The sequence below is a fragment of the Brachyistius frenatus genome, unplaced genomic scaffold (genome assembly GCF_029030835.1).
Source record: "Brachyistius frenatus isolate BFR_SWC_R1_liver_20210118 unplaced genomic scaffold, ASM2903083v1 Contig_25, whole genome shotgun sequence".
Classification (NCBI taxonomy): Eukaryota; Metazoa; Chordata; class Actinopteri; family Embiotocidae; genus Brachyistius; species Brachyistius frenatus.
In genome coordinates this window covers 3,857,556-3,873,319 of record NW_027210624.1, presented here as the reverse complement: position 1 = coordinate 3,873,319, position 15,764 = coordinate 3,857,556, and the positions used below count along the sequence as shown (strand labels likewise).

The 15,764-nt window shown below is 42.1% G+C and overlaps 1 protein-coding gene across 16 annotated transcripts in view; it reads right to left on the bottom strand.

Annotated features, from left to right (window-relative positions):
• Positions 1 to 14,572: 14,572 nt before the first annotated feature.
• Positions 14,573 to 15,764, bottom strand: part of svila (supervillin a) — a 77,030-nt gene continuing 75,838 nt past the window's right edge. For all 16 annotated transcript variants that reach the window (XM_069698081.1, XM_069698072.1, XM_069698067.1 and 13 more), the window contains one exon: positions 14,573 to 15,459. In XM_069698081.1, the coding sequence (XP_069554182.1) occupies positions 15,373 to 15,459 (87 nt within the window). In that variant the 3' untranslated portion in view covers positions 14,573 to 15,372. The remainder of the gene's footprint in view (positions 15,460 to 15,764) is intronic.

Here is a 15,764-nt window from a genome sequence, read left to right as displayed (position 1 = left end):
AGTAGGTGTTTGACGTGCCAGAGGCAACGTCACTGAGCTGCAAACCTGCACGCAAATCACACACTCCATGCATGTAGTGAGTCACGAGTGCAGACATGCCTGCATTCGCAAAGTGGGAGGCAGCGTTCTGGCGCAGGTTCGCCACGATCCGGGCTTTTCCTCCCTCCGACGCAGACCCCTTGCCAGGCCAGGCTTGGAAAGAGGTCACATTCTCCAAGGTGTGTCTAAACAGAGATGACATGTGGATGTGCTGGCACGGGACACCGCTCTCGGCTCACTACCACCGCATCTCACGCCCCTGCCAGAAAAGCAGCCGCGGTTGTTTTCTTTCCCCTCTTTTTTCTTCTCTTTTTCTTCTCTTTCCCTGCGAAACGCAGCTCCCTGCCAGAGAAAACACAAGCATTGTTTGTTTTAATGGTTGTTCCATTCCTCAGGTTTATCCTGACTTAAAAATACCAAAAAAGCGGGGAGCGGGCTTGACAACTGGAGTGATGCTCATGTTAATTTGGGTACGCTATTGCTTCAATCGCCTGAGGAGTTCTCTGTCATTTTTCATTAAACAGCTTTTCTACTGACTGGCATGTTGGTGGAAATGGATCCCCGTGACTTATTCCCTTCATAACATGACAGGAGAGTATTTACAGTATACGATGTATCATCAGCTCCTTCTCAGGACAAACATCTAATTACACACTGATGGACAGCTCTAATAACAAATGCATGAATTAGTAAAATGTGTTAAAACACACAAAGACATTTCGGAGATGATTTATGGCGAAGGATTCTGATTCTGGCCACATTCCTCATTCCTGTGAGCAGTTTGATTTGCGAGTGACACCTTCCTGTGAAACAGGATGTCTCCTTTTAGACTGAGCAGCACTCGTTAAAGATCCCCTCCAGACGTGTTTGGAAACCTATAAAAATGCTTGCTTTAAATAATAATCTGTCTGATATGGTGTGTGTATGTGCCAGAAGTTTATTTAAGTTGTGTACTGGATCACAATTGGCTCCCAGGTGTGATGTCATGAAATCTAACCTGCATGTGCACAGCTCAGATTTAAAATAAGCACATTAAAATGTTTTGCTTTGGTGATGTAGATGAATCCTCAAACATTTCAGTGAATAAAGTGACAATAAGAAAAGCACATTTAGAGTGGAGGGAAATTTAAAGCCTAGATCTTTGCAGGCTCCAGATTACTCCACATTTGTATCTTATCTTAAAGCTTTATTGAGTGATTTTTATTTTTTTTTGCCGCTAGAGGTCATTACAAACATAACACTGACAAAGAGCTGCTATCAAAAAGTTTCAAAACTGTTCCTCTTACAGACTAACAGGAAGCAGCACAGGGAAGTGTGCAGAGCAGCAGGAAGCTATAAGCTCCCTGAGTAAGTATTCCAAGTTAAACTGCTTAATCAACATCAGCATGTGTGTTCTCACTTGTGTGACCACAGATCCGTGTGCATTTGAAATGGACAAATAAAAATTGTATGTCAAACTCAGGAGATCGGCAACCGAAACCCTTCAAATGCTGTAGAAAGCTGAGGGCAGTGAAGCAATGACCAGAGGGTCATGTCAAGAGGGTGAGGACTTCAGAGTGGCATTTGTATTTGAAGAGGGGCAGAACGTGGCACATTTTGTTTCCATTTGCATGAGTTCTACTGTGACGTCCTGAAGTGTCTGAGGTAAAACATTTGGTGCAAATGAATTGAACTGTGGCACGATGTCACTGTGGTTCTCAAACATGACAACGTGTCCACTCACATGTAGATGTGCGAGTTTGACGCCTGCAACAACACTGTTTCTGTTCGGCCAAAGATTTTACACAAAATCTTTTGTGTGCTTTCTACATAAATGGTGAATTCACAAATGCACACATACCAGTGCTCACAGAACTTGTGTAATCACCTTATAAAGGCAAAATGTCTAATGTGTTGGGAAACAGGTGTGTCTTAGCATATCTAGCAGACATTATCGGATTCAGTAGATTCACATATGTGGCCACCAGGTGAGTGCACAATATTTCCTCCTTTTAGTTCTGATATAGTTTAAAAACCAACAACCATATCTTTACCTACAATGTTTTCCCTTTTCACTCATCTAGGGTGAGTCACACAGTGTGCCTGAACCAAAACAGTACAGTTACGGTCCAGACAACCAAAACGAAGAACTGAAAGAAGCTAAAATGCTCCAGAGGGAACTGCACAGCATGTGATTATACTCTGTGGATTTGTCACAGTGAGAGACAACTTTCACATTATTGATATGCACAGCTTTAAAAGTAAAATGCAGTTAATCTCTCTGTGGTCCAAAATAATTAGATTGATTTGATTTTCAAAGGTAAAGAATGACAGGTATGTCAACTCATCCTCAAATTTGGAAGCTAAAAAGAAGCAGTCGTCAATTTCAAAAGGGAAATCATCTGCTCCAGAAGCTTTAGTACTATTAAAATAAGTAACATCTTAATTTTTTGGTGTCTCAGGCCCAACACTGCTCCTGTGCCTTCCCAGCTGATAAGCTTTTTAAAGCTGACAGCGCAGGATCACAGCTATCTGGTAAATGGAAATGCGATGAAAGCTACCCACACTCAGCGGATTGCTTTGGCTTGCATCATTTTGCATCCCTGGCTGAATTAGTGCTTACTAGGTGGTAATAAAACAACTGTGAGCTATTGCACCGAGTTCAGGTTGAAAACAGCACAGTACAGTCCCCCTGGAGAAACTATAGTTGTAAGCTCAGAGGTATGTCCACAGGTCCCGGCCAAGACCTGAGTGGGTATCAGGTTCACCGCAGAGCTCATCAGATTCAGACCTGTCCTGGTTTTGATTTACTGCCTCGCTGGAAGGGAGCACGGAACATCACCTGCATCTGCTTTACACTGACAAATCAAAGCCAGGTGTAGTGGGAGGGCACCGAGTTAAACAAAATAGGAACTTTAATCATTGTTATGGGTGGTTGGAGTTTACAGGTTTTAAATATATATTTATGTGTTCTGGCCCTCATGACTGTGGATAAATCACAGCAGTGATCAGGCTGTGAGAAGGACACAGATACAGTGAGCACAACAGACCAGGTAGCATGCAGAGAGCTGCACGGAGATGAGGTCACTGAGGACAGCATGGGAGTGGACGGGATCAGGTTCATGGTGGACTTACTGTATATGTTTCAGAGAAATGCATTGGGTGCATAAACTGAAAGATGAGATGTCATTTGATCTTAACAGTCAATAAAGTTGATGTCATTTTTATAGACCGTCATTATGGTAACATTAAATATTGCATGATTGTTACTCTAATCAGAACATGATGTAATAAACACTGTTGTGGAAGCGAGGGCTTCATTTGGTAGCTGCACAATCAATGAATTTAAATTTAAATGTTTTTGTAGTCACACTGGTTGTGTGCTTGGGAACAGCTGGATTATGTACCTGCAGACTATCGCCTCCACCTATGAGCCTGACGAAGAGCAGCTTCAGTCCAAATGTTTATGGAAGTGGGATTGTAGCCATATGCTTGTATAACGTAGTGCACTGTAGTTTAACACTACTCCAGTACTGTTAAAATGTCAAAAATGATTAAAAATACTCTTGGTTAAGTGCAGCTGAATCTCCAAAGCATGTGATACATACACGGTATCCTCCAGTGATCTAAAGATCACTGGAGGATACCGTGTCTGGGTCACGTTTTGGCGTGAAAAGTACACGCACGTGTGACCAGAGTCAAAGAAAGAAGTCATGTAATGAAGTACAAATGTAGTCAGGAGGTAGCAAAAGTTAACGTGGATTTCTTTAAAGCGTTAGGAAGTTACATAACCTATTTTGCTTACATAACGTACTTTAAGTAACTTACATGTACGAAACGCAGCTTATGTAAAATTAATCATTTGAACCCAAACCGGATCTTTTCCTAACCGTAACCATGGTGTTTAAACCTGAGGCTCCTTACTTCTCACGGCTGGTTGAGACAAAACGTGGCTCTGACACGTTATTCTATTGTTGTTGTCTTGATGGATGTTTTACATGGTTTAGTATAATGCTGAGTTGGCGTGTCAATTCGGTTGAATTCAATTTTTTTTATATAGCGCCAAATTACAACACGGGTTATTTCATGGCACTTAACACTTTAAAGTCCTTATAGCAGAACTTTACAGCATGAAACAGTTCCCACATAAGCGAGGAGGGAAAAACTCCTCTTTAAGGGAGAAAACCCTCCAACAGAGGGAAAGAAAAACTCAGCATGTGAGTGCAGGATTTTATCCCGAACAGGCAGTCAAAAGTAGTTTAAACTGTGTTTTTTGTTATTTGTATCATTTGTGGATTTTAACAGTCCATTAAAAAGATGATCCCACAGTAATCATCCCAGAATATTATATGTCTCATTCTCGACCAGTCTGTACCTGTTTGTCATTACTCCTAACATGCTATCAGTTTGCAGCTAATAGTAACAATGCTATAAACCACAGAACATAAATATATACAATATGCATTAAAGTGACTGCATGTTAAAGAGAATGGGTTCTCCTGTAAACAGTCAAACTGTATTTTTGAAATGGCCCTTAGGTGAGCATGTTATCATGTTAACATTTGCACTAAACACCAAGTAGGCCGACAACTGAGGCTCATTGGAACGTCGTTTTGTTTTATATTTCGTTGCAAACCACGAATGGAAACCAGCCGATGGCAGTGCAGACAAAATCAGGGTTCACCAAAGTCATCAGGATTCATCCTCTGGAGACCAGAGACCAGCAGCATAGCTGAAAAAGCGATCAGAGAATACAATTAATCCTGTGTGTGTGCCAAGAGTTCAAATACGAAGGGCAATTAAAAGGGTCTGATACTGTTCCTGTTGTGCAGAAACTGAACGCAGCACAGTGACATGCACGGAACAAGAGGAAGCAAAAACTTCCACGACTAAGTTCGAAGTTACATCACTCGATCAACATCAGCACCTAAGTTATACGCTTTTGTGACGACATTTGCGATTTCACCATGAACCTAAAAACTTGAGCAAAGAGTGCACATGAAAGCCACGCAGAACAGTTCAACTGGCTCATAGCTTCACTGTTGGAAATGTTAAGAATTTGAAGGCTCCGATTAGTTTTACAGAACACAAAGTGGCACATTAATGAAGAATAACACAGTGAGGGACAGCTAACTCATTATCTGCCAAACGTCTCACTACTTCACAGGATTCTATCGGCAGACTATGCAGCAAAGAAGTAACCACCTGTAACAAAGCTGATGCTGGTGATACGATACGATACGATGCGATGCGATACGATACGATACGATACGATACGATACGATACGATACGATACGATACGATACGATACGATACGATACGATACGATACGATACGATATGATACGATACGATACGATACGATACGATACTTTATTGTCCCCATGGGGAACTTTTTCTTGGGATTTGATAGAATGTGCGCTCTCATCTCATACCAGTGGTCACAAAAACGTGTAAATCAGGTGCTGATGTTGATCAAGTGACGTAACTCGGAGTACTTTCCAAAGTTATTGCTTGCCCGGCTCCGAACACATCACTGTGCTGCGCTCCATTCACGTCCATCAGGATCAGTCTCAGAACTTTTTGAACTCAGTTTATAAGGATTTGATTAGAATGTAATACAGTGAGTGTAACATTAAAATGCTGCTCTGCATTTTGTAACTCGCCGCATGCCTCGTATGTAACATAACATTTTGTTTTACTCTTTGCCATATTTGTAACGTTTTATTTTCCTCGCCAGAGAAAGTTTGCCTCCCCAGTTGAAGCAGCTTTGGAGGACAGGTGGAGGTCAAACATCTCATGGCTCCGATCAGTCTGCCAGACTGTCAATGCTCTCCTCTCTGACTAATTCCATTTAACGATTCACTATTGAAGGTAAGTCCTTATTAGCCTCCTTTATTAACCACTAATTATGCTGTAGACAGCAGCCAGCTGTTTGCACACTGCAGCTCTGTGCAGTTAGCATCTGTGCGTCTGTGGAGGGGGTCAGAAGAGGGGGAAGGTGGGTATTAAATGAGTGTGTTTGTCACCTGAGGGTGAACTGGGCCATAACACTGATGGAGATGTGCTGTTAGGGGCCCCAGAGTTTTCAGCTTGTCTTCCCATCAGTCTGCGCGGCGCTATGGAGCATTTGGAGCGGGATAACTCACATCACATCATCATTTGGAGTTGAACTAAAGAGAGGAGTCCGCTGTTTTTGTTTCCCCAGCTTTGGGTTTTGGAGAGCACAACAGCGAGGGAGCGAGTCCTGAGGCTGAGTCACTTTCTCCTCTTGGTAACGCTGCTTTATGTTTGTGTTTGGATCCCTCGACGTCCCAAATTATACACCTGACCCTCCTCTTTTTTTTTTTTTTCCCCCGCTCAAAAAGCGTTTGAAGTGAAGCTCATTTAAGTTCTGACCGGCACATGTTTTCTTCATGACACAAGCAACTTGTTCCTGCTCTACAAATCCAAAAATCCACCTCTGGCTTACAGGTCGTGCTCGAGAATAAGCAGTGAGCTGGTGAACAGAAAACTACCAGATGAAGCTTCGTCTTTCTTCATGGAGCTGCTCCCCCTCTCTAAATGCTGGAGCACCACCCAGCATGCAGCCAGGTCTGCTCTCATCATCACCCACCTGGTTAACAGCATCCTCCCCCACCAAACCTCCCCCCAAAAAAAACCATCAACTAGTCTGTTCTCCACAGCAGGCTGCCAGGCCCGGGGCTGGGTCGCAGGATGGAGAGGCTGTGTGGAGGACGGGTGGAGGAGCTGGAGGAACGAGGGGAGTGTGTTTGTTGGTGTTGATTAGAGGATCAGAGTCTCTAATGATGCCAGGTGGCGGTGGGAGGGCAGTCTCTTGACTCCGGTCCAAAGGCTTCGATTTGGAGGTGTGGTGCACACTTAGAAAAGCACACAACAGAGACACACACACACACACACACACACACACACACACACACACACACACACACACACACACACACACACACACACACACACACACACACACACACACACACACACACACACACACACACACACACACACACACACAGCTACACTTAATGGTGGAGAGCAAGGTAGGGGAGCTCTTCTAAAAGGCTCAGATACTTTCGATTGATTCAGTGATTGGCAGATTACTTGAGCAGCAGTTTCTCCTCTTCAGCCTGGATGGAGGAATAATGTGACCCAGACTGCTGCTTTGAACTTCCTTCCAAATTTCAGAGAGAAATCTCGTTCTAACAAGCTGCAGCCTGCACACACACACACACACACACTGGAGTCACTGAAAGGGAAACAAAGGCCAACATACAGGCTACTCAGTTTTGTGTTTAATAGCAGCTAATCAGGCAGAAGTCAAAACTTTTTTAAGCCGCCGAAAGAATCATTTGGACTGTTGGTTCGACAAAACAAACATGAGAAGATGCTCTCTGAAACTGTGATAAAGACTTTTCATTTAACATTTGATATTTTAAGGATAAATAATTGATTTATGAAACACAAAATCAACAGAGTGTGAAGCAGTGCTTTAACAAGTAGTTTCCCTTTTTGTTTATAATGTGCAGAAGGAGGCACATGCACACACTTGATTCATGCTGACTGACAGTTGTTGGAGGACATTTGCAATGAAGTGTAGCTCTGCAGAAGAAAGGCAGAGAAGAGGACGACAAGGAAGTAAACATGGATGTAAACAATGATTTACATTTTTCCTAAAATCAGTTTTGCAATTCTTTCATGAGGAAAAAATTGTACTAAAGATATTTGTCAGCGTTCATGTATACACACATGGTGTTTTGGTGACGAACGCTGAGTGTAAACAGAAGCTCTGTTTGTACACAACAAATCTTTACAAGCTGCCTTTAAATGAAGGAGTTCTTTCAAGGAAAGTCCTACTTTAGTTTTAATTAGTCCCAAGATCACACACGTTCCTCCTGGGAAAATTACAGTCCTGAGTTTGGAAAGAGTTTTGCTTCCTAAATCTCTTCAGTTGATACTTTGAGTAGATAATATTGTCAAATCCTTCTCGTTTCTTGTCTTTAAAGATGACCTATTATGCGCATTTACAAGTTTTTCTTCTGGGACTTCACTGGAGCAGATAAAGGAGAACTGTAATAGAGTCATGTCAAGGGAAACTGGTATCAAAAACAAAATGAAGAAAGCAAACTGAAAAAAAAAAACACCTGCCAACTAATTTCTTTCAAAAGGAAGGTGAGCGTAACGAACATAGTTTAAGAATGATATAAACTAATATCAGCAGTTGTTTACATTAAAGGCCGTCAGCAGGGATCTATTTGAGCATATTTGCATTGTGTAACAAATGAATTACTGTCACACATAAATTCATCAGCATCGTAGCTCAATGTCATATGACCACAGAATAAATAAAAAATATGCTGTAAAGCTAAACATCAGGAATCAGCAGCAGGTTCTTCGTCATTCTGATGGTGTTACTGAGAACCATGTGAGCTCATTTTGCGGAGACTAAGTTATTCCAGACAATCATTTGGAGAAGTTTAAAGTTTTTAGAGGAGCGTATCACTAACACCAGGTAGCCTGCCAGGTTGTATTTTGCTAACACTTTTTGGAAAACTGATCTTTTTTCTTTTTGTTTTGACGCCTAAAACCTGAGTGAAGTCTTCTTCAGTTATCTTTTATAATACAATAAGTTTGTATTTTCTCAGTGTAGCAGTTAGGAAATTAAGATGGTATTATTATTATTATTGCTATTATTTAGCTATTTAGCTTATTGATAGATAAACATGAACAAATAATGTTCTTTTAACTATCATACTCCAAGCAAACTCTATTTAATCCAAATAAAGCAGTTGTAAACTACAGTATGTTGAGACAGATTTAAGCACATATCAGATTATTACTAATGTAAATGTTCTATGAACAGTTTATTAGTGACTTCCCCTCAAAAAAGGTTCATGTGTGCAGTTGTTGGTCATGTGTCAAAAGCCGTGAGAAGAAGGGTCCCACAGACCTGCTTATATAAACGGCCCAGAATGCTGTGCTACACACCTGGTGGACATCACGAACATCTGCCACAGCAAAAATTACAGCAGGATGTTTGAGCCATTGCTTATTGTGTGACATCACAGTGGATTTACTGTTTCAGTCACAAGCCATAAACGCGCTTTTCTATATAAGCCCTTCTTGATAGGTGCACACGAGGGAAATGGTCCAACACAGCAAGTAGAATGTTATTCCGCTGTCGTCCAACGACTGTAAGTTATAGTATCTCCCTGCACTGTCGTTGTCAACTTGGTGGCATGCTGTGCCTGCGGCAGACGACCATATAAAGAAACTGGTGACGAGCTGACAACAGCTCGGCGAGCGTTCAGAGACGCCTGAAACTCAAGCTTTTCTCTCAAAGGAGTTACTTTTACATACGTTTACTTCATTATGTGAAACTTTAGCCACATTTATGATGAACGTCTAACACTGTAACATTATATATGTGACAGAAAAAATGGAAATGGTCCTGTTAAATAAGGGACCTCTCTTTCTCTCTCACCAGTGGTAGAAGGGGGTCTGTATTTTCAATGCAGGACACTTAGATTTTCTTCCATTTTGTCCATGTCCATAAGAAGTTCATCAAACAGAAAAAAGGACCTCAGTTTCAGATTACTTTTATTTTCCTCCACACTTTCTATTTTTTCCGTCTAAAAGTCAAAGTGTCTGCAGAGCAAAAAGGTTAATTCCACCATAAACCTGTGGAATAAAGTCGAAACGTCTATAGATCTCATACTGTGGTGTGTGCTTCCTGTACTCCTGCAACTCAGGGGCCTCAGGTGGTGCGGAGCCCGCATCCAGCTTTTAAAGTGACCGTCCAGGTTTAAATTGGACAGAAGACAGGAGGAGAAACGCAGCGAGTGGACCTGAGGCACGTGGCTGCGCTCCACATTATATAAATCCACACCACTTTTATGGGCTCCATCAGGGTAGAGATCTAAATCTGGGTTAACAAGCAGAGCTTACCGCTAAGAGCCCAGGGCACCAGAGAAGAGAGAAAAAAGTCCTCTGTCTGAAATTCATTTCCCACAAATCATCTCGACTCTGAGCCTTTGAAGTGGCTTTCTTAGACTTTGGACAGGAAGTGTTGGGCTTGGATGTTTTTTCCAACCCAAAGATGGAGGGAAGAGGAGAGGAAAGGAGAGGAGAGAAAAGGAGAAGAGAGGAGAGGAGAGGAGAGGAGAGGAGAGGAGAGGAGAGGAGAGGAGAGGAGAGGAGAGGAGAGGAGAGGAGAGGAGAGGAGAGGAGAGGAGAGGAGAGGAGAGGAGAGGAGAGACACATAGTGTATGTGCATTGTGATGTTGGTAATCCACACATAAATAGAAACTGAGAACAAAACGTGAGCGCAGCATGCAGAAGTATATGTGCTAAGCCCGGTTTGGACTCTCATTGTTCGCTGCTTGTCATCTCCCGTGGATTGAGGAGAGGGGAGGAGCGGGCACGCTGCCAAATGCAAATATTGTGGAATAAATGGTGCTAAAGCTCAACCGTGCCACTTTGCACCTAAGCCTGTGTTGAATTAACACTGTTATCATAAACAAAACATTATGTTAGCGTGGCAGTGGGCTGAGCGTCGACAGATGGTTAAGAGCATTAGGGAGATACCTGCCAAAGGGCACTTTTCACCCCCTGTTTGGGCTATTAGAATTCACAGGCGAGTCATGGCTGCAAAAGCGCCTGTGGCATATGGCCCAGTAAATATTGACTGATATTTTAATTACCCTTTGCATAATCTAATAATTAATCACAAACATTACAGTTGTACCCATGCAGCGCCAAAGGTGCAGGGTTTCACGATCACTTTCTGTGAATGAAGAGCTGTCACACAACAATTGAGGATGTATTTGTCCAGGTTTCATGTATTTTTAATGTGATGCAGTGGAGCAGAGGTCCTGTGTAAAAAGTGAGGAATTAAGAATACTGTGTTTCCAGTTCAGTGCTACAGTTTTCTGTCATAACAAAAGTCCATTCACTCTTTTGAGTTCATATATTTTACAGGTGCAAATTTCATTCTCTGTATGCACATCTGAATACATATTTGCAGGTCTTTGCACACACAGAGTTACAGGTTCAGGACTATGTTTGCACATGTTTGCAAATAATATTACGACACAGTAACCTGGTATCACACCAAAGCGTGTATTACACCCATCAGTGCACTGGAGGATACGGTGTCGGTGTCACACTCTTCTGGCCTGTAGTAAAAATTAAGGTGCCTTAAGTTTAAGCACCAAAAACCACCTGGTTAAGATTAAGATCATGGTTTGAGTTCAAATAAGTTATTTTATATACCCAACGTTACATTATGCATATATATAACTTCCACTCCGGTCTCGCAGGTGAAAATCGTGTGTTTGTTCCATCCAACCACTCCAAACATCCTCCCCACGTGGACTTTTTCATTATTCCCACCCATCTTGCCATCCTTTCATGTGTCACCTGTTACCTGTAAACTTTTATTGTTTGTGCCTATATGGAGCAGCTCTGTCTTTATCTGTCTTACATGTTGCTCCCCCGTAACTCTCCTCACCTGCTCAGCTTATCAGACCAGGAGTTGTTCTTGATCCAGACGGACTCCCTGATCTTTCTCAGTGGCAGCTCCAAAACTTTGAAACAGCTTCCTCCTTTTGATCACATCATCAACTTCACTCCGTGTTCAAACCCCGATAAAAAACACATTTATTTTCTTTAGCATTTACAGTTTAGATCAAATTTGATTTAACGCATTACTGAGAATTATGAAGTGCTCATTTATATCCTTATTATTGGTTTGAATTCCTTTTTTCTTTTTCTGCTTATTTTTTATCTTGTTGTGCAGCTCTTTGGGCAGCTGCTATATAACTTGACTCCTTGTAGTTTGTTACGTGACCTCCTTCATTGATGGTCATACAAGTGTGTTTTTCTTGCCTCTGCAACACAAAACGTGACACTGACACACACTGACTGTTTCCTTTCAGCTTTGTCGTAATACCAGTAACACATATTATACTGTACAGGTGTGCATGTGTTTTGCATTCATAAAGGGAAACATATGAAAAGAAAAGCTGGTTGGATCTCAGCACAGAAACTGGGCTCAGAGTCAAGAACAGGCTCCAAGATACTATGTACGTACGTGTACACACACACACACACACACACACACACACACACACACACACACACACACACACACACACACACACACACACACACACACACACACACACACACACACACACACACCTGGCAGTGTGTGCACAGCAACGTACTGTACATCCCGCCGTCTTCCTGGAGACACGGATAGGAGGGTGGGGGCAGGGCTCTGAGTGGGTGTGGAGGAGCGGGTGGGTGGATATGCACCGTGTCGCCACATCAAACTCCTCGCAGGCCAGAGGAGTTCAGAGGACGGCTGTGCAGCAGAATAATCCAACTTAGCATGCAAGAGAGGGCGAGCAGATGAAAAGCAGCGAGAACCACGCAGCAGCTTGCCAAGCGCTTTGGAAGAGGCTGCAGCTTCTTCTGCCTCTTGTTGCTGTTTCTGGGCAGACTGTTGAAACATTGAGCAACACTCGAGCAACAGTTGGATGGACAGAAACCTGCTGTGTATATTGTTCTACTGTGATTGCATGAAATTCCCCTCTAATTGCTCTCGTTCCTCAACACAGGCCAACGGCTGATATTGAGAACATCTGAGAGCTTTCAGTGTGAGTGTGTGTGTGGGTGTGTGTGAGAGTGTGAGTGTTTAAGTGTGTGAGTGTGTGAAGAGTTGGAGGACAGCCTGGAAAATGAGGCCGTGAGGTTTGACAGGTTGGACGGCTGATTGGAGTTTTCACCTGCGACTTTCTGTCAGTAACTGAGGTGCCATACGGTCATAGGTGTGAAGAACTGACTGACATGAAAATATTCTCAGACTCAGAACCAGCATGAACGCATGGACTTTACTGAAGCAGATAGATCTCTTCTACTGTTGCACATCATACACATCACAGCACAGTGGTGACTCAGTGCTTCCTTTGGGTTTGTCGAGGGTTAACTTGATCTGCAGTCCTCTTTCTGTCATGCTCAACCTTTGAAAGCCGGAGTTTTCAGCCCCTGTACCTCACTTCTCTCCCTGACACGCAGTATAATCCACCCAATGTTGGCCACTGGCAGTAAAAAAAAGCTGAAATTATTAGAAAAAAACATCAACACTAACCTTATTTTTTCCTAAGAGGAATTTCTGTTCAACCACATGAAGACTTTAAAGTCGAGATGGAGGTACTTTGATGTGGCAGCATCAGCACACAGTAAAAATACTCCACCGTCTAGCATTGAAAATCTTACCTTTCAAAGTAAAAGTATGTGTTTTAGAAGGATTTTAGTGTTGCTTTGTAAACTGTTTGGGTACAGCTGGATCTTTATCAGTCATCAAATGTTTTATATAAAAAGTCCTGGAAAGTAACTTGGAACTAAAACTGTATCATAAACATCGAGGAGTGGAAGTAGAAAGTGAAATACTCAAGTTAATGTATGATTACTTTTTTATTTTATAAACTAAACAGAGTATCTGTGTCGTGCACAAGTTTCCACACTGTATTTAGCAACTGATCATTTCACCATGAAATCTGGGACACTTATGAACTAAATTCTTTCACTGCACTGACAATGAACTTCAGCTGACTGATGTACTTGATCAATTAATAAACAAATTTATTCTCAGAGTAGATTTCCTCTTTTATTCCTTGTCCTAAATGAGCTCTTTTCTCAGGAGGCGTTTGAACATGTGACAGCAGGAGGAGCTCATCTCTAAACTGTGTGGAATGAGTCATGGTTGAATTTAGCTGCTTCACTTTCAGCATCCTGGTGTTGCATATGCATGTTGGATCACTGGGACACTTGAACAGAGCAGAGGCATCATTAATGTGAATAGGAACGCCTTTGCTTTTTCTACTATGACAAGTCAGAAGGTGTGCTGTGAAGTCGATGGAGACACTTTTGATGTGTGCGTGCTGACATCAACATGACCTGCAGTGGTTCTGGACTTTTTTGTTTTATGATCATCTAAAATGAGGCAACTTGCAACCCCTATTTTTACTGGTTTTAACCAAAGAATCATTGTTTTGTCAATTAGGTTTTTATGTTTAAAAGAAAATGAGGACAAAGCAGAAATCTTTTATATACAAACACAAAAATTGTGCATCTTTCCTTCAATCATCTGCTGAGCTTTCAGGTTTATACACTGACTCCCTCAAGGAGCATTGTTCCTTGAAGCAGGAGCAGTAAATACTGTTTGAGCAACATTCATCAGTTTACTGTAGAGAAAGAACTGTGTCCACAGCAGAACAGTACTATAGCATATACAGTGGGTTCAGTGATCGATCAGAATTGACCACAAGTTTGATCATCTGACTTTCTGTAGAAACTTGTATTATAGTGCCCTCTAGTGGCTGATACAAGGACTCACCTCACATAATACAATTCCAGGAGTTAAACCCACTACCCGTGTGCAAATGAGTGTGACATCATCATGGAGAAGAGTTGAAGTGTGGTAAAAAACAACAAGAGGCAACAACAACAACAAAAAAACTTTTTTAACGGTTTATTTCTCTAATAGTTCTTTATATCACAAAACAGTCTTGAAAATGCTGACTAGGATCTGTATATAAACTGTACACAAAGCAAGGCACTATACACTGAAGGACTTCAAATCAAAGACAGTTGATTATCACTCTGCCTTTAAACAAGCCTGTATCTTCACTGTGATGATCAATTCCATAATGACACTACATGAAGCTGCTTCATTTGATTTGTAAATGGCAAATAGTGATCTGTACAGCAAGAGAGACGTTCCGTTACATCCACACAAACCTCTGCAACATTCATTTTACACTTTATTTCATGACTTTCTGAATATCTGTGATGCTTTTTTAGAAATTGCTGTATGGACTTGATATAAATATAATTTATTTGTAATGCACAAACATACACGTGTGATGGGGAGTGAGTCCAACAGGCTGACAGACCTGCTACTACTCCAACAGATGGCTGCAAGGCTGACAATGTAACAGCACTGGCTGTCCTGCATATAGTAAATATGTACATACATTAACAGAGTGTACATTTAAAGGAGTGCTGTTAACACATTCACTCAGAGGAGCATCCACCCACATGTGTCTCCTACAACCAAAACACCAACATAAACAGGAGGGAAATCTGCAGCACGAGATGCTGCCACACCTCTCGTCCACCGATCAGCCCTTCGGAGCTCCTCTCATCCATCCTCAGCCCTCCACTGAGGGGTTAACCCTGCCGTGTGCAGACTTAAACAAAAGACAAGCCCACACCACTTCCTAATGGCGTCCTCCGATGCCCTCAGCAGCTCTCCGTTTCAGACGGTCAGAAAAGACCTTTGGCTTTCTTCAAGTTCACCTGCTTCCAGCCGGGCAAGCCGCCGTACTCCTCTCTGCTCATCTCCAGGGCTTTCTGTGGGAGCAACACAAGTCACATAATCACCTACTGTACTGATCTATCAGACATCCAAACCAATCAATCAGTCCTGCAGCCTGCATGGTGAGTGAGGAACCTCTGAGAACACACTCATGCATCAGTGGTTTGTGATTAAAAACAAACATCATTCATCTGTTCCAGTCAAAAAAACAAAAACGTTTGTTTGCGCCACATCTCCAGGATTCAGTCCACAAACGTGTGATTGTGAGTGAACAGCATGCTGAACAAACGAGAGAACTCAAATCAGAAGGAATAAAGAGTTAGAAAGAAAACGGATTATG